Genomic DNA, 20,377 nt, shown 5'->3' with positions numbered 1-20,377 from the left:
CCAATTGATATGATGTCCAACTTTGTAAACATTGTGTCAAAATCCACACAAGTGAGATGATGGGCTCTCGGTTAGCAACTCCAGGCACTAGCCACATGTCTGTCTGTTATTCATTTGGGAGGGGGGACATCAGCTCCCTTGATCCCTAAAGCTAGAGCACTAGCGGTAGTCACTCCATCGCTGCAGCTGGAGTTAGCTTCTCTTTCTTAGACTTTATCATGCAAGATGCCTAGAAAAGAATGGCCCTCTTTTGGCCCACAAGCTGTTACAGGAAATTACTCTCACAAACTGAAACTGTAGAGGGACAAGGACAAATTGAAAGATACACAAGAGTTCTGTTGATCCAGGTGTCCCCCCCCCCCCTCCCCCTCCAACCTCACACCTACCCCCACCATCTTTCCCCTTCTCAGCCAACAAGGTCGAGTGTATGAATTACTGGTAAAGAATCACACATTCAGATGGTGCATGGCTCAACAGCAAAGTAATTTGTACTCCTGTTTCCTCTTTGCTGCTTTCTCTGATTTCAATCCAACATCCCTTCAGTGGAACTGTAATGGCTACTGTTGCCACCTGGCCGATCTCCACCAGTCAGTGACAAGTTACTCTGCAGGTAACATGGCATGAGAGGAGACGTGGTTTTCAGAAACCCAACTCCCTGCTAGTAAAAATTACACACCTACTGTAAAAAGTGTGTTAATGCCAAGAACCCTCTTGGCATATGAGGAGTCTGCAAGTTCATAGGCTCTTTACACTTTCAGTGCACAGATGCCACTGACCATTGTGTTAGAACATGTGGTAGTTAATGTCTTATCTGTCTGTTAGGCCATTTACCCCCAGACAGATAGATCTATATTATCATATCATATCATATCATATCATATCATATGAGCTAGTGGAATAGCTGCCTCCACCCTTCCTCCTATTGGGGGGACTTCAGTGCCCATAACCACCTGTGAAGTAGGAAAAATGCAACTATCAGGAGCTGACAACTAATATTGCAAGGAGTGTACACTTTGTGACGACTAGGGAATACGGGAAAAACGTGGGACCTTTTTCATTCAGGTAAAACTGAAGAATTTTTCATTGTTCTAGTTTTTAGTTAAATTTATGTAATTTTGATTGGTCAGAATTAATGATCTAACAAAGAATTTTACTTTAGCCTACTACTGCAGAATAATACTGCAATTAAAAAACATAAAAAATAGAATAACATCAAAATAAAACTTCGGTTGCAAAGAAAATGCGGCATTTACAAAAACAAAACAGTGCACACACAAGCATGTGTGGACAGCAAAATGTGATGAAGGCTTTAGGCTGAAGACTATGCAATACTTCATACCAACAAACTGTTTTCAATGAGTGTGATGTAACAAATGTTTACATTACTAATGCATCCCAGGAAAACATTGTGAATGTTGGTTTGAAAAGTGTTACTTCCAAAGTAAATTTCCATGTACCCAAGATGAATCATGTTATGTTTGAGAATGTGCAATGAATTTTTTAAATCACAGGGTGTTTGACAGTCCAGAAGACCAGCCGCTTATCCTGGAACATTTGTGTTTGCCATATCTTAAAAATTATGCTACAACAATGGCAAAAAATACAATTACGTACCAGAAAAAAACTTGTGAGGTGCGTTTTTGAGCAATTTCTCATTTAATTGGCTGTTCTAAGGAAAAATCAAAGTGCTCAACCGTCTGAAGAAATAACTACAGCTATCGGATAGGACTGAAGGACACTTCAACAATACAAAGACCATCCTTCGATGGACATTTGATAACATTCAAGAGGCTTTGAGCAAAGGCACGGTTTTTAATAAAAAAGAGAAAGCAGAAATGTTGGGAACAGTATGAGTCATCTGTGAGAATTCACATCCCATCATCTCAAGTATGAACTAAACACCACATTTGTGGCCATGAAATGCCTACAGTGGTTCCTGGAATCTCTTTCAGTGGAAACATCTGGACTTTTTCTGAGGTCATGGCTAGATGTGCCAACATTTCCTGACGTGGAAATGCCTGACAAATCAAAACTACCTATCCTTCCATGCCACAAGGCCTTGAATTGCACAGTGTTCCATTTGTTGAATGGGGGTTCCGCAACACTTCAGCAGAGGCTCAAGTCACAGCCCCTAGACCCAGTTGTAGTAGTAGTAGTAGTAGTAGTAGTAGTTCTTGTTGTTGTTGTTGTTGTGGTGGTGGTGGTGGTGGTGGTGGTGGTCTTCAGTCCAGAGGCTGGTTTGATGCAGCTCTCCATACTACTCTATCCTGCACACAAGCTGCTGTGGTGGTGGTGGTGGTGGTGGTGGTGGTGGTCTTCAGTCCAGAGGCTGGTTTGATGCAGCTCTCCATACTACTCTATCCTGCACACAAGCTGCTTTATCTCCAAGTAACTATTGCAACCTACAACCTTCTGAATTTACTTAATGTATTCATCTCTTGGTCTCCCTCTTCGATTTTTACCCTCCACGCTGCCCCCCCCCCCCCCCCCCCCAATACTAAATTGGTGATCCCTTGATGCCTCAGAACTTGTGCAAACAACTGATTCCTTCTTCTAGTCAAGTTGTGCCACAAATTCCTCTTCTCCCCAATTTTATTCAGTACTTCGTCATTAGTTACATGACCTACCCATCTAATCTTCAGCATTCTTCTGTAGCACCACATTTCGAAAGCTCCTATTCTCTGCTTGTCTAAACTAGTTATCGTCCATGTTTCACTTCCATACATGGCTACGCTCCATACAAATACTTTCAGGAAAGACTTCCTGACACTTAAATCTATACTCGATGTTAGCTAATTTCTCTTCTTCAAAAACACTTTCCTTTGCTTCACAATTTCAAAGCAGCTTTCGAGCATTCCGCTCCACCGCAGATTAACTGATTCTTCTGGAATCAGCAGTGTGCAATGCTTTAGCACATTGCCAATACCCGTCTTCTGTGTTCTTTGACATGCGGAATGCATATGATACCATTTGGCACCATCAAATATTGTCCGCATTGCGTTAGTGAGGCTTCTGGGGCTGCGTACCAATTTTTATTCAGTATTTGCTATCCCTTTCTGTTCAGGGTCAGGGTAGGCTCACCCCTCAGCAATCTATATATACAGGAAACTGGGGTCTCTTGGGGACCGGTTCTGAGTGTAATCCTTTCCGCCATCGCAGTCAATGGTATCATGACTGAAGTGGGACCTATGGTCTCACTTGCATGGTATGTGGACGATATTTGCCTATATTACAGCTCTACATCATTGTGTACTGCAGAATGCCAATTTCAAGGACCTATATAGCAAGTACATAACTGGGCCTGACTCATTCTCCCACATATTCTCTGCCATGCACTTTTGTTGACTGTGAACTGGTTGTCCGCACCGAGAGCTGTAGCCTCAGTAACCAATTACTTCAAGTCATTGTAAAATTTTTAGGTCTTTTATATGACAATAAGTTGACAAAGTTACCACATGTATGCCAGCTCAAGGCAGATTGCACAAGGAAAATTAATGCCCTCAGATTTTTCAGTGGCACCTGAAGCGCATAGTGCACTAGTGCACAGCTCTTCTATGATCGTACAAGGCTTTGATTCCCCCCCAAGAGTACTGATGTGTTGCCTGCAGGTCTGCAGCACCATCAGTACTGAGCTCACTAGACCCTGTCCACCACAGTGGTGTATGGTTGCTAACTGGAGCCTTCTGTGTGAACCCCATATACAGCCTCCTTGCAGAAGCTGGTATCCCATCATTGAGGGTTGGATGCCTGTAACTTTTGGCAAACTATGCAGTGACAATTTGTCAGAGGCCTGCCCTGACCATTTTTCACAATTAACAGTTCAGTCTGCTTACAAATTGCACTAAACTGAGTAGTTCAGTTGAGATATGACTAGAGGCTCAATGTGAGGACCTCCAATTGATCCCTGTTTGAGTGCACAGAGTTCCCTCTCGATGCCCCCCACCTTCCCCCCAATGGTGCCACTCATTCACAAGAACCTCTTCTGTGACCCATAAAGGAACTGCTGATACCCCCATTTAGTTCTTCACATCTACTCAATTGACTGGTATGTACACAGAGGACCTGAAAGTCAATGACAGGGTGGGATAGTTAAGCTTTTACATAAACAAGGGGCTATATTCTGTGCCAAGTGCATGCAGTGTGTACACTGCAGAGTTTGTCACCATGTCAAGTGTACTGCAATTCTGTGCCAAGTGTATGCAGTGTGTACACTGCAGAGTTTGTCGCAATATCATGTGCACTGCAATACATTAAAGCTCTTGCAGCAAATAACTTCCTGGTTTGTAGTGACTCCTTGAGCTGCTTATAAGCCACTGTAACATTCATGTGGACACTGAGCCACATGGGTATTCTAGGAAATGAACTCACTGGAAAATCAGCTAAAGACACAACCACAAGAGACAAACTTGAACTCAGAGTACCGGTCGCAGATCTATAATTGCAACTGAAGCATGTTGTTGTTGTGGTCTTCAGTCCTGAGACTGGTTTGATGCAGCTCTCCATGCTACCCTATCCTGTGCAAGCATACAATTTTGAAAATTTGAGATATGGAATGGCAGGCTACTAGAACTACTAGAACTCTTCACAAGCTGAAGACAGTCAAAGTTACTACTGAGGTATGGCATATTTGTCTCTCCAAGCCTCTCGTAAAGATGCCATAGAACTGTGGCTACTATGTAACAGCCTCAGTAGACTTATCCATGAATTCCTTTTACATCAAGAGGACACCCCTCAAAGCAGCTGTGGACGTCATCTCACGGTTTCCTGTATTCTCACAGTGTGTGGCATGCTGGCTGATCATCAACCTGTCTACCTCCCTGCACCATATACTTGCAGACAATAGTTTTCTTGAATCATAAGTCTTTTGACTGGTTTGATGCGACCTGCCATGAATTCCTCTCCTGTGCCAAACTTTTCGTCTCAGAATAGCATTTACAACCTCAATTATTTGCTGGTTGTATTCCAATCTGTGACTTCATCTACAGATTTTACCCTCTACAGCTCCATCTAATAGTATCATGATGTCTTAACACATGTCCTACCATCCTGTCCCTTCTCCTTGTTAGTGTTTTCCATATATTCCTTTCCTCGTTGGTTCTCTAGAGAACCACCTCATTTCTACGTTTTCAATCCACCTAATTTTCAACATTCTTCTGTTACACCACATCTCAGACGCTTGGATTCTCTTCTTTTCCAGATACCCCGCTGTCCATGATTGGCAATGCTGTGCTCCAGACGTACATTCTCGGAAATTTCTTCCTCAAAGTAAGACCTATCTTTGATATTAGCTGACTTCTCTTGACCAGGAATGCCATTTTTACCAGTGCCAGTTTGCTTTCTGTGCCCTCCTTGCTCCATCTGTGATGGGTTATTTTGCTGCCTACTTAGCAGAAATCTTTAACTTCATCTACTTCATGCTCATCAATCCTGATGTTAAGTTTGTCACTTCTGCTACTTCTCATTACTTTCCTGTTTCTTCGATTTACTCTCAGTCCTTATTCTGTACTTATTAGACTGTTCATTCCATTCAACAGTTCCTATAATTCTCCTCCATTTCTGTAATTGCTTCTTGGATGTATAGATTGAATAGTAGGGGCGAAAGACTGCACCTGTCTTACACCCCTTTTAGTCTGAGCACTTCATTTATTGGTCTTCCAGTATTACTGTTCCCATTTGACTTTTGTACGTATTATATACTATCCTCCTTTCCCTATAGTTTACCCCTATTTTTCCCAGAATTTTGAACATCTTGCACCAGTTTACATTTCTCTTTGTTGCCAAATCCTATGAACATGTATTGATTTTTCTTTAGTCTTGCATCCATTATCAGCTGCAACATCAGAACTGCCTCTCTCATGCGTTTACCTTTCCTAAAGCCAAACTGATTGTCATCTAGCATATACTCAATTTTCTTTTCCATTCTTCTGTATATTAATACTATGCCATCTGGGGACCCCACAGTGGTGGTGTGGGCGAAATAGCAATCAACGGCCAGTGACACCACAGTGGTGTCATGAGCATAGTATCGCGCAGTGGCCGGCGACAGCACTTTAGTATCTTTTGCATTCTGTTGGTGTTTTGTTTAGGTAACAGTAAGTTACACACGTCAGAAAGTTTTTTCTTTTTATAAGTACTTGAGCCCCTTCATCATGGCAGATGAAAGAGATGATATGATTATTTATTATGAATGCGTGGATGTCTTGTCTGATGTTCTGGACACCTTGGCCGATTGGGAAGAAGACATTGGATAATTTAAAAAAAAAAAAAAAAAAAAAAAAAAAAAGAGAGAGAGAGAGAGAGAGAGAGAGAGAGAGAGAAAGGCAAGGATTGATGATTATTGGTCAACGAATCCGTTGATACAGGCACCGATATTTCACAAAACGATGTCCCGCAACCATTTCAGACAAATATTTCCATTTTTACATTTTTCTGATAACAACAATAAACTGTATAATCCCGACTGGCTTTTCAAAGTTCGATTCGTAATTGATTATTATTCCAAAAAGTTTAAAGAAACTTTTAACCTAAGTCAAAACATCTCAATTGATGAAGGAATGATACTGTGACGTGGCTGGTTAAATTTTAAAGCTTACAATCTGTCGAAAATTACTAAATATGGCATACTGATTTGGATGCTCTGTGATTTGAGTACGGGGTACATTTCCTCATTCAAGATATATTCTGGCGCTGGACAGCCTGTAGCAAACACAGTGATGGAACTATTGACACCTTCTTATGGAAAGTGGCCTCACCTTTACATGGATAATTATTATAATTGTGTAGAATTTGCAGAGAAGTTACTTGAAAAGAAAATTCAAGTTTGTGGAACGATATAGCAAAATAGAGGATTTCCAGAAAAATTAAAGTGTGCAAAAGTCAATGTGTTTGAAGCTTGTCATCAACAGAAAGGTGAAGTACTCACTTAGGTATGGAGAGCTTCAAAAACTAAAAGGATACAAATGATCTCTACAGTACATAACGCCACTTTGACTGACACTCAAAGAAAATGTGGAAAAACTAATTACACAAAAAAAACCTGAAATATATGAAAGGAGTGGATCGGGCAGACCAATATCTAAGTTATTACCCTGTATACAGAAAAACTATAAAAGGGTCAAAAATGTTTGCATGTACCTCTTTAATTGCACATTCTTTAATGTGTTCTATACATGCCAGTATTTCAGTACAGAACACGAGTGTCTCAGATTTCACAATTTTTTTATTGAAAGTGTGTGATTCATGGATGAAAGTCCATGTGCCTGCTTCTGAGCAAAACTTGGAAGTTGCCACTACGTCGCGTACGTCACATCATGATCTGGTTGACAGACTTTCCGATCACATAAAGCAACACAAACTAATACTTATTTCCGAAACGAGTAAATGAAAATGATGAAACTGCCAACTAATACTTATTTCCGAAACGAGTAAATGAAAATGATGAAACTGCCATGTATGTTCCAAAGTCAAAAAAAGGACAACAAACAACTTAATGTGCAAGTCTTTGGGAGCTGTGTTACATCTTGGAGACTGTTTTGCTGCATATCATATGAAAAAGAAATACTAAGTACCAAAGATGCAAATAAACAAATATATGAAACAAACACATTTTGTTTTATTTACATATGTATATCTTCGAAATTTCATGAAAGTAGGGGAAAAGGGTTGAGAACTTATGATAACTAACAATGAGATTAGTAAAACTTAACAATTTATAATCTCCTGATAATGTCAAGAATGGCTAGCAACAAGCCAAGTAATCTGAATTATTGCTGCTGGCACCAAGTGAATAAATTTGTACAAGACGTGCTGATGGCAAAGTGTTAATCTTGTCAGAAACTTGGGTGCATGAGCTGGTAAGCTGATTGTGGAATCATTCTCTTACTTGTTGGCTCTTGCTATCGTCAGAATTGTGTAGATGGTGTTTCTCCAAAAAGCCTGATGATGGTTTTTGCGTCTCATAGATTCTACACACCAGCGTGAATAGTCGTTTTGTTGCCACTTCCCCAACAGATTTTAGAAATTCCAATGGAATGTCATTTATCCTCTGCCTTATTTGATCTTAAGGCTTCCAAAGCTCTTTTAAATTCTGATTCTAAAATTGGATCTATATCTCCTCTAAATCATTTCCTGTTTATTCTTCTATAAAGCAGACAAGTGTTCCTCTCAGAGAGACCTTCAGTGTAGTCTCTCCACCTGTCTGCTCTCACTGTGGATTTGACTGTGGAATTCCCATTGCACCTTTAATGTTATCACCCTTGCTTCTAGTTTCATGGAAGGCTCTTTTTGGCTTTTCTATATGCTGAGTCTGTTCTTCCAACAATTATTTCTTTTTATGTTTCTTTACATCTTTTGTGCAGCCATTTTGCCTTAGCTTCCCTAGTCTTCCTGTTTATTTAATTCTTAAATGACTTGTATTTCTGAATTTCCCTGCAAATTTTTGTACTCCTTTCTTTCTTCAGTCAGCTGAATTATTTCTTCTGTTATCCATGGCTTCTTTGCAGTTACCTTCCTTGTGACTACGGTTTTATTTCCAACTTCCCTGATTGCTCTTTTTAGAGATGTCAATTCCTTTTCAACTGAACTGCCTACTGAGCTATTCCTGATTGCAGTATCTACAGCTGAAGAGAACTTCAAGCATCTCTCTTCATTCCTTAGTACTTCTGCATCCCACTTCCCTGGATATTGATTCTTTATGGCTAATCTCGTAAAACTTCAGCCTACTCTTCAACACTACTACATTTTGATCTGAGTTTATATCCTGGGTACGCTTTACAATCCAGTGTCTGATTTTGGAATCTCTGTCTGACCATGATGTAATTTATCTGAAATCTTCCTGCTTCTACTGATGTTTTCAGACTATACCTCCTCCTTGTAATTCTTCAACAGAATATTCAGTGTTGCTAGCTGAAATTTATTGCAGAACTCAATTAGTCTTTCTACTCTCTCGTGCCCATATTCATCTGTTAACCTCTATTCTGCTCCCTCCCCCACAACTGCATTCCAGTCCCCCATGACTAATTAGATTTTCATCTCACTTTAAGTACTGAATTACCCATTCAGTATCCTCATACACCTCTCTCATCTCTCTCTCTCTCTCTCACTCTCTCTCTCTCTCTCTCTCTCTCTCTCTCTCTCTCTCTTTTCGTTGTCTGTGACATCAGCATGTATACCTGAACTAATGCTGTTGGAGTTGGTTTGCTGTCCATTCTGATGTGAACAACCCTATCACTGAATGAATTGTTCACAGAAACTCACTCTCTGCACTACCTTCCTATTCATAATGAATCCTACTCCCATTATACCATTTTCTGGTGCTGTTGATATTATGCTGTACTCATCTGACCAGAAATCCTTGCCTTCTTCTCATTTCACGTCACTGAGCCCTACTATATCTAGATTGAGCCTTTGTATTCCCTTTTCAGATTTTATAGCTTCTCTACCACATTCAAACTTCTGAAATTCCATGCCTCAGCTCATAGAATGTTACCCTATTGTTGGCTATTCGATCTTTTTGTCATGGTTTTCTTCCCTTTGGCAGACCCCTTCCAGATGTCTGAATGGGGGACTAGTCCAGAATCTTTTGCCAATGGGGAGATTATCATGACACTTTTTCAGTTACAGGCCATATGTCCTTTGGATACATATTGTCTGTTAAATGCAGGGGTTTCCATTCTCTTCCACATCTTCACACCATTGATCATTGCTTATTCTTCTACATTTAGGGAGAGTTTCCCACCCCAAGGGCAAAAGAGTGCCCTGAACCTGTCTGTTACTCTGCCATCCTTGATAAGGTCATTGGCATAATGAGGGTGACTTCTTATGCCAGAAGTCTTTGGCTGACAATGCTGATGATTTTTATTCAGCATTTAACCATTGATGAAATTCAAACCTGAGACTGAGGACATTCTGATTTTTAATCAAAGACACTACCCCTAGACCATGGTTGTGTAGTTACTACTTATATAGCTTTATTTATGGTGAGGCACGATTCGGGCTTTCATCCATCATATTTTACTAAAGAGAATTAGGTAGTGATAATGAAAGGCAGTGGGAATAGTCTTGTTGTGGTCTGTGCTTGTGGTATAGGCAGTGGCTTGGATATAAATGCTGCTCAAATTAAGTTCGCTAATGTTCACTTTGTACAGTTGTTCTGCTGTGATGCGTGTTAGTATGGCACTTGACAGGGTGCTGATGAGTGCTAACAGTGCACACATTTTGGAGGTGTCTGTTGAGAGTATTTGTAGTTCAATCTACACTACAGATATCCTATACCTGAATAGGATAAGTGACAGTATAATAGGTGGATCTGGACTCACTCAAGGCCAAATTATGGTTATACTGTGTAGAAGGCCTAAAATGTTTTCAGTATGAAGTCAGGGAGGACATTCGTTGCTTGAGGAAAGGTCCTTTAATGCTAGAAGTATGTTCAGTAAATGGGGAGTGCAGATCAGAAGGTACAGTAAGCTCATTTCCTCAAAATATTAGGGCAATTAATTAGATAGAGTACACGAATTGCTAATAGATCATGACAATGATTATCTGCATCTCAAAGCATCATTTATGCAGAGAATAAATACTATGGCTACCTCTAGAGGTGTACATATTACCTGATTTCTGTGCAAGGAGTTCATTGTAGAAGCGGGAGTGGCCATTTATGCCAAGTGTAATCTTTCATTTAAAAGAGTTGACTTTTCAAAAAACTGTAGACACCAGATATTTGAAGGCTGTGCACAAGTGTTTGAATTTTAAAGGAAATAGTTCTTAAGAAAGACATGAAGCTGATTTTGTATAGGGATCTCAGTATAAAGTTTCTGGGTGATTCTCCAGAGAAAAGAATGTTAATGGTCTTAATTGACTCTCACAGCCTGTTACAGGCTGTGTACAAAGATTTATTTAATTGCACTCCCAAGCTCCAATAGTCAGTAAATTAAAGACAAGTGTACATAAAAAATTATTTTATTACAAAATGTTTCATACATTTAGGGTTATTTTTCAATGAAATCACTGTAACGATTGAGGCATTTGTCATACCTTTGTGTAAGCTTTCCCATACCCTCTTCACAAAATGTTGCCACCAATATTGAAATAAATCTCCACAAAGTTTTTTGTAGCCTAAATGTTCAATAACGATAAGAGTGCAGAGAAGATATTGAAACTGCCATAAATTTTATAAACAAGGGACTAATTGTGGACCTACAGTTTTCTCTCACCATATGTAAACTTGTTGAACAAAATTCTGTATTGCATTCTTGACCCATTTCATCATATGTAGCAGTTCAGCCACCATTAAATTTTGTATGCCATTGATGCACAACACCATCTCTTGTGAAATTTTCTCCATACACACAGCTCATTCTTAGATGAATATCTGCTACACTGTACCCTTCTGCTGGTGTGGAATGAATAACGCGTTGCAGCTCACATTTGCCAGGAACATCAGTTGATGTGATTGTTTTTATTTGTCTACAGCTCAGCACAGACTGAATTCTTAAACTTTAACAATAACAGAACGCTTTATGTGGAAAATACAGTTACGTAGTGTGCCCAAAATGTGCTTGCAGCTCGCCTAGCATTTGTGCTTTACGGTTAGAGATTGGCGGGGGAGGGGGGGACACGTTGTATTTTCCAACTAGAGTTCAAGGATACAGACGTACGATCATTGACAATACCTTTATAAATTGTTCTTTGGTTGAAGTACGTAGTGTGAGAAAAATTAATAATGGCATATTAGGTTGTGATGAACAGGTGACAATATGAGGGTGTGTAACCCCCCCCCCCAATTGTTTACAAAACAACCTTATCCCCTTCAAAATATTTCCATTACAACTAATACATATGTTCCACTAGTGCTTCCACTGTTCAAAACATTTTTTGCAGTCATCTTTAGAAATGGCTGAAAGCTCCTCCCTAATTTTTTTCTTGACTTCTTTAGTGTTGTCAAATTGGTATAATTTCATGCCCCTTGTCATGTGTGGAAACAGAAATAGTCACACAGAGCAAAGTCAGGCTAGTAAGGTGTGTGCGCTCCAGCAGAACCATGCCTTTCTTAGCCAAAAACTAACAAAGATGGCCGTATGTGCGGGTACATTGAAGTGGTGGAAGAACTGGTCTCCTGTCGGCCAAAAATTGGGTCATCTTTGATTAACACTGTTGCACAATTTTCCTAAAACTTTCAAATAAAAGGTTTGATGTACGGTGTGACCTGTGGGAAAAAACTATGAATGAACTACACCCTTGACATCAGAAAAGCAAATCAGCATTGTTTTGATGTTTGATTTAACTTGATGATTATTTTTTATTTTTATGTGGTGACGATGAGGTCTCCCATTGGCTGGACTGTTGTTTCAAAGCACACTGTGTTTCAACTCAACATTCCTTTCAATTCTCTGTCAGAACCCCAGAAACAAACTTGGCAGCAACGCTTTTCATTCCCCAATCTTCCGTTAAAATTTGCTGAATCAAGCTCCAAGACAACCACCTAATCTCTGACAGTTGATCAGTTGTCTGTCGACAGTCCGTGAGCACAAGCTCTCAAATTTTTTCAATATTTTCTTCCATTCGGGCAGTTGATGGACGTTCAAAACGAGGTTTGTCATCAGTTGACATGGCGCCATTTTTAAATCGACCAAACCACTCGTACACTTGAGTTTTTCCCATAGCGCCATCTTGGTAAGCTGTTTTCAACATTATTACAGTTTCAGCAGCCTTTTTATTAAGTAGAAAACCCCACGTATTCAAGTCAAGAGTTGAAAGGTTTCTTTGTGGCACCCTACTCCTATTCTGTACAGGAATTCCTTACTGAGTCCATGATCAAGTCGCTGTGGGTATTGATGGATGATAAATAAATAAAATAAATACAATATTTTCATTGGCTGCATTGTTAATGCTCCAGCTGCCTTTTTTTCTGTAACGTGTTGCTCCTTTTTCACATTTACATGTATAACAAACATACTTGCAGCTTCACTGTAGCATGTAGCATGTTGAAAATCAAAATACATCTTGACATTAATAAAGCTATATATAAAGGTACTGGTTGCTGTATTTCTTCAGGTAACACATTGAGATACTTTGTGATCAAGAAACATTACCAAAATACCTATATTTTTCTGAGCACTAGTAGTGGAATTGATGACGATTGTTTCTGAGGTAACAAACTTAAACGTGGCAAACAACATAGTTGTGCTCTGTTACAGAAAAGCAATCCAGTTACACCGTTGTAGCAAAACTGTAGATACTGATTGAATTACTGTCTTAAAGTTGGCGTCTCAGTGGAAGCAGTGTTTTTTATGTTTTGTTTTTCTTCCGTTCAAGGAACATCCAACAGTAAACATTCATTTTTTAAGCAATGCCAAGAAAAGAAAGAAGAGACAGTTCTCCAAGAAAAAACTACTTCTGTTCACACAAAGAGCAGGAGGAACAGACTGTCATTATCGAATAACCACAGCGTGCTGAATGAAATGGATCTGTCCTCCTCGGAAGCAGAGACCAGTGCAGTGTCACAGATAACTCAGGTGATAGACAGTGAAACCACTCCAAGCTCAAAAGTCTGCAACAGCCCTGAGAAACTCAAAGCAAAAGGTAGTGAAAATTAAATGTGTGTTATGTCCTTTTGTTGTATTGAATCTCTTTATTTCAGTCTTCTCCTTCTACTACTTCTTCGCTTTTACTTGTTGACTTTCCTAAGCCTCTGAATATTGTTTCCTGTTACCTTGTTATCATTCAGTTACGTGAGTCATAATATAAATATTTTTTTAGCTTGATGAATTTTTAGTAACTGAGTTCTGTTTTTCACTCAGAGTGTTTGAGATTGGCACCAGTTTTCACAAAGAAAACGACAAAAAAACTGAAACCAGATGCAGACAGTATCTTGGCAAAAAAATCGTTTTTAGAAAGTGGAGTACCCGAAACACTCAAGAAGACTGTAGAACTGAGTCGCCTGTAAGTAATTCAGATCTCGATGTATGTTAAAACTGTGTGGCAACCCAAGTTCCTTTTTTTTTTAGAAAAGAGCTTTGTACAAAATCTCAATCACATCTTAAGTTTGTTTACATGCTTGTTGATTCCTCAACATTTCAGCTATGCTGTGATGCTTATCTTTTTACCCCTTCCACTATTCATGTGCAATCAATGAGAGATTGAGGTTAAATGTTCTTGATCCACCATAGAAACACTTGTGTTTATGCCTCAGATTTACTTCTTTTTCTGTGTAGTACATTTTTAGGCCATTTTACTCTGTCCATCTTTTTCCAGGGACTACGTTTTGTTCCTCATGTGCGATTCCAGAAGGCCTACAATGCATGCTCTGTCGTAATCCCCACATTGGATTCATAAATTTTCCAGTCATGTCTTTTTATAAAATGTTTTTATTGCATAAGATTTTATGCTGTGTTGTAAAGGTTAAATTACGTGTTTGTATTGGTAGCTTAGCATACTGGACTCGCATTCGGGAGGACAACGTTTCAATCCCGCGTCCGGCCATCCTGATTTAGGTTTTCCGTGATTTTTAGTTTGTTTTGTTGGCACAGCTCAGTGAGCCTGACACCATTCTTGTTCGTGAAATTAGTGTTCAGGGTAATTGCTGACTGTTTATATATACATATTTCCTCTCTCTGCCAGTTTGTGCATTGAAATCACCAAGAACAATTTTTACGTCATCCTTTGGAATTTTGGACATTTAAGCTTCAAGTTTTTCCCAAAATTGTTCTATCTTAACATTTTTTTGTTGTTGTCAGTGTAGGTAGCTGTGTGAACATTAAAAGTTGTATATGTTTTGTTATTGTGCTTAATCCGCATGGACATTAGCCTGTTGCTGATTTGATTTACATCTGTAACAGAGTCAATGGTGTCCTTATTCACAAAAAAGGCCATGTCAAATAATACAGCTCCTTTGCATATTTTCTTATCTGTTTGGCTTTTAAAGATACAGTAGTTTTTGTAATCTGTTGTTTCCAAGTTGGTGAATCAAGTCTCATGAAGTGCAAGGACTTGAATTGCCTATGTGTTGAGTTCTGTATTAAGATTCTGTAACTTACCAGTCCGAATAAGTGTTTGGATGTTAAAAGTGCCAATATACGTGTGAGATTATCGTGGAAATTTACCAGAGAACTCCGACTTCCTCTGTCATACGAGCCCAAGCTCCCCAGAAGCAGATATTTTGGTTGTGGCCACAGGATGAGTGGATTGACCACCTGGAGTAATGTTAATATTACTTGTACGAATCATTCTGCTTGTAATTAGGTTCCATCTAAATCACGCGGGTCAGGTGAACCAAGGTTTTTTAATGAGGTGTTACTTCTCCCCCTCCTCCTTTCTCAACTGGGCTTGGAACTGGTTTAGCCAGAGTTTTACTACTACTACTACTACTACTACTATTACTATTACTATTACTATTTTGAGCCTCTGTTGTCAGTGAAGCGAACACCTGATGAGGTTTGAACATGTTTCATGGTGACTTGTTTTTCCACTCCTTTAATAAAGATTTGTTAAGCCATAAGACCATGACCAGCTATATTATTTGGTAGCAAATTCCTTAAAGTAAGGTCAGTCTCAATATACAGATGTGCATGTAATAGTTAATTGTGCACTTGGCAGTCTGATTAATTAAAATGTGTGTGTTTTTCAGTGCAGAAGAACAGGAACAAGCTTTGCCTATATTTCCTGCCATCTCTCACATTCAGCAGCTGGACAGTGAAGATATTTGGAAGCTGCCTTGTGTTGTTTTACCATTAAAGAGTGGTGTACAAGAATTGAATGAAGCAAATTACAGCAGCAAGATTTGGTTACTAAGAGAACTTGTTGAAGTTAATAAAGATTGTGTCATCGTAAACTGTAGAGAAAAGCACACATTTCCTTCTGATATTTTGTGCAAAATTGTATCAGACATTAAATCACAGAACTCGGATTTACCAGTTCGTAGGTTATTCAAAAATTTGGCAAATAAATACATTTTGGGGAAAGGAGGTGAGAACAAAGAACAAAATACTGACATAAGGAAAAAGAAGAAAAGACTTAGGAACAGAAAGTCAAAACAGCATGAAATACAACAACTTCAAAAAATAAATGATCCTGAACCAACTATCAGCTGGTGTGAAAAATACAAGCCAGTAAATAGCAATGAAGTGTTAGACACAAAAAGGAGGGCTGTGCAACTGAAGAAGTGGCTTGAAAGTTGGAAGTTGCGTAGCAAGGATACGAAAAAGCAAAATAAAAAAATAAGAAATGGTATATTCTGAATTATTTTGACATTTTTGTAAAGTAGTATCTATTTTGTATTAAAAATTGTCATTATTTCTGCAGGGGCTTCAAGTAGTGATGAGGAATTTGAATATTCAGAATCAAGTGGTGGTTCTGATTTTAACAAAGCAGCTATATTGTTGGGTCCACATGGTTCTGGAAAAACAAGTTCTGTGTATGCAGTAGCCAATGAACTAGGATTTGAAGTAAGTTTGTGTAATTTTATTTTCTATAGTGTAATAGTTTCTTACAAAAATTAGAATATTTAGGGAGTACACATATACTATATGACTGAATGAATGAAGAAACATTGAAATTTGGAAAAGGAATGTTACTTTTGAATGAAAGATGATATTCCATATTAAATGCTATGAGAGACCATTGTGAATTTAGGAGGACAGGCAGTATGACACGTTTTTATTTTTGTCCGTACTATATTGTTTGCCATCATTTAATATTTCATTTTTGGTAGTTGTGTTTAGTTTGCACTTACTGTTAGCAGGTGGTGAGGTTTATAACTGTTGACAGTGATGACACAAAGAATTTGATTGCCACATACTGGATGGTGAGTTCCTGTTAAAACAGTTGAATTCCTCCAGTTATGGTAATGTGATCTTCGAGCACTTTGATCTCTGAGTCTCCAGTGTATTGTGCAATATGAATAAAATTTTAGATGATTAAATTCAATTTGTAAGGTATGGAATCTCTTCCAGAAGACTTTTTTTTATATTAGTGACCCCATTTATCTTGGTGGTAAAAGCGTTTATAACAAACACATTTCACTAGTTGATGGTAAAGAAACCCCCCCCCCTCACACACACACACACACACACACACACACACACACACTTATGCTGATGTGAAACACGTTCCACTGGATATAAGTGAGGGTGAAGGCTGATTTTTGTTCGGTGGCTTGAGAATTGTTAGTTGAAGTAGCATTTCCACTGATGAATTTAGAAATTTAGGTTGAATTTTAGATACTGATCATGTAAATTTGTTGATTTAAGAGAATAGTGAACTAGGGAACAAACCCAATGATACTGCTGTCCTGTGGTGCTGAACATGAATTTAGCATTGTGATGTGATAAAAACTTGCTTAATTACAGATTTGTCCTTTGTGTTTCAAAAAGATCCATGTGATTTCACAAGACTATCTTATACATGAATTAAGGCAGAAACTTGAGGTTACTTTTAACTTGTACATAAAAACTAAAAGTTTACTTTGGCACAAGTTACAGGTTCAGGTGGTTGCCCACTGGCAACTCATCAGAACAGCTAGCATGCTAGTTTGCCAACCAGTTGTGTGTGAAGTCGAGTTGGAGTAACACAGCAAGATAAGGAGTTTTGTGTTTTTTGTTTCAACAGTTTCTTTCATTTTACCATTGGAGTCAAAGTTTTCTTGATCTCATGGTAAGTAATTCCTGTTGCTGGTCTGGCGAGGGGGGGGGGGGGGGGGGCTTTGTGGCTTCCTGGCTTCCTGTCCAGCAACAACAGCAATGAATGCAGTAACCCATACATCATTGCAAAAGTATGTGATGAGTTTGACTTTTGTCTGGGTGTTATATGCTCAGTGGAGACCACATTGAATGTTTGTGAAAGCTAAATGAAAATTTTGCTTCTAAATGTAATTGTTGAAAGTACATTGAGGTGGTGTGTGCATCCATGTAAAACATACACCCTTGTAATATCAGCTGGCTCTTTCAAAATTAAAAACTTCATAGTCGTACATGTAAATTAAAATTTACCCCAAATTTCTGTCTTCCTACATGTAGAAGATGTAGTCATGCGAAAGTGGTTTAAAAAAAAAAGGAAAAAAAGAAAAGAAACCCACCTCTTCTTTATTGATGTCCTGGTGTTATTGTCTCAATACAACTTCCCTATGAGATGTCTATATTTGAAAATTTTATATAAAAATGAGTGAGTTGTGTAACATAATGATATTGTAATGTGTCCCTGAGTAGTCGCTACATCTCATTAGCTTTATGTGATCCAACAGCTACTTAAGCCTGATAATTCATTTTAGTTAGCATTTTGTTTTAGGATGTAATTTGCTCTCAAAATTGGAATGATGTGGTTTGGTGATGTAACGATCACTGAAAATGAATAGGAATTTAATTGGGCACTTTACAAAATGAAATGTGTACTAGCTAATAGCTGTAGTCATCACATAAACCACAAGGAAACTAAGGTAATGATGTATGCAGCAGGTATATATGTTGGATGACTAAGTGTTACACCTATACAAGAAACACTTGAGGAAAGGGATGAATTTTACGGTTTTGGAAACAGAATCAGGACTCAAGAAATATGTAGTAGCATTTTGCACAGTACAAAAGAGAAACTGCTGCTAACACCCAAAAATATAAATCTAATATGAGAGAGATTTATGGTAAACTACATTTGGACCACTACTTCCCATCCATAGGCCCTGGTGGGCCCCTTGGTACTGTCTGAGCATTGTCATCTTCTGCCAGTGACATCACTGGATGCCCTGTGGAGGGCTGTGGGTCAGCACCACTACTCAGCATGAGTGTAGAACATTGACAGAAATGAAACAGTTAGAAGTCTTTGAAATGATGTTTTTGCGGAAACTATTGAAGTGCACGTGGATTGAACCACTGAGGTATGAAGGTGTCCTGCAACAAATGCATGAAAATGTGCCAAAAAAGAATATAATAAATTGAAGAGACAAAATGTTTGGGCATGTTTTAGAATGTGAGTCATAGCTACAAAATGCAGTTGAAGGATCGGTAGAAGTAAAGAATTGTGTAGATGGTTCTAAATATCAGTATGTAAGATGGATTCAAGACAATGTAAAATGCAGGAAAACCCACTGTAAAGGTCAAGTCAATTTTTCAGGTTGCCAAAAGTTAAGTGTAAGCCACATGCAACATCATTTGTGTGCTATATGTCATGTTACTGAGGAAAAGACTGCATTGACATGACTAAAACATTAGTTAACACAAGACTTCAGGGACACAAAAGAAATTGGTAGACATGTGCATCATACTTATGAAGCAACTGTGATACATAAACATAATAACTATGATTGACCATGAAACAATAAATTAAGTAATTCACCACTGACCAACTTAAATACAGGTTGGTAGTGGACAGCGTTGCACAAAGCCACCAAATCAGAAAATGCAGAACCACCCTTTGGTGTGAAAATGTAAATTAAAGTGTACATCAGCAGAACAATCGGTGCTTGAAAACCCATAAAAATGTTAAGAGACATGCTGATGAAATGTCAGGAAGAAGAAATGTTAGTGGAGGTCAGCCATATGCCCAAGAATGTACGTCTGTTACTAGTTGGAGTCTATATATGACTGCTGTGAAATCCTGACTAATTTTAACAAATGTGAGAAGATTATTTAATTATACAGGGTGTCCCACATAAAACTGGTACACATCATGCCTGAGATTCAAGTGACAATGAACTAACAAAAAAAGAATAGATAATAGTAATGTCAAAAAACATGTAGTTGCCTCTTTATAAGAGATAGTGTTGCCACTTCAAAAGCAATTTGACTAGAGATGATTAACCAGTACTTCAGGCATACCAGTTTAATAAGGGACACCCTTTTGTTCTTTCTTGTGGGTATAATCTTACCACATTCTGTATGAATGTTCTCTTACATATCCAGTTGCAATGTGAAGAGGGTAGAAAAATGGAACATTCACTGAAATTGCTGTCCTGACAAAAAAATTCAGCTATCACAGTAGATGAGTACTACATTGGTAACTGTTTAAATAAATTCATTCACTGATTCCAATGTTTCCAAGGATATTGTTAGATTAGATTAGATTTACTTTCATTCCAATTGATCCTTAGTGAGGAGGTTCTCCAGGATGTAGAACATGTCAGAAAAACAACAATACATGACAGATATTTTCAACTCAAACAAATAAGCTAATGTAACATTCCATAGGTCCCAAGTGGAATGATCGTCATTTTTAATGAACAGTGCATGAAAGGATCATTTTACAAATACTAATGCACTGAATTTAAAATAAAAAAGTTTGTTTATTTATTTATAAGGTAATAAACATGTAATACAACTACTATAATACTTATATTTAAAAAGAAAGATGATGAGACTTACCCAACAAAAGCGCTGGCAGGTCGATAGACACACAA

At 38.4% G+C, this 20,377-nt stretch overlaps 1 protein-coding gene across 2 annotated transcripts in view; it reads left to right on the top strand.

Moving 5' to 3' along the window:
* The window catches only part of LOC126175321 (ATPase family AAA domain-containing protein 5), a 112,562-nt gene that overhangs the window by 46,077 nt on the left and 46,108 nt on the right, over positions 1 to 20,377 (top strand). For both annotated transcript variants that reach the window (XM_049922031.1, XM_049922032.1), the window contains exons 4-7: positions 13,312 to 13,578; positions 13,797 to 13,938; positions 15,623 to 16,221; positions 16,297 to 16,439. In XM_049922031.1, coding sequence (XP_049777988.1) covers positions 13,312 to 13,578; positions 13,797 to 13,938; positions 15,623 to 16,221; positions 16,297 to 16,439 — 1,151 coding nt within the window. The remainder of the gene's footprint in view (positions 1 to 13,311; positions 13,579 to 13,796; positions 13,939 to 15,622; positions 16,222 to 16,296; positions 16,440 to 20,377) is intronic.

This window comes from Schistocerca cancellata, chromosome 3, assembly GCF_023864275.1.
Source record: "Schistocerca cancellata isolate TAMUIC-IGC-003103 chromosome 3, iqSchCanc2.1, whole genome shotgun sequence".
Classification (NCBI taxonomy): Eukaryota; Metazoa; Arthropoda; class Insecta; order Orthoptera; family Acrididae; genus Schistocerca; species Schistocerca cancellata.
This window is presented reverse-complemented; position numbering and strand designations above follow the sequence as displayed.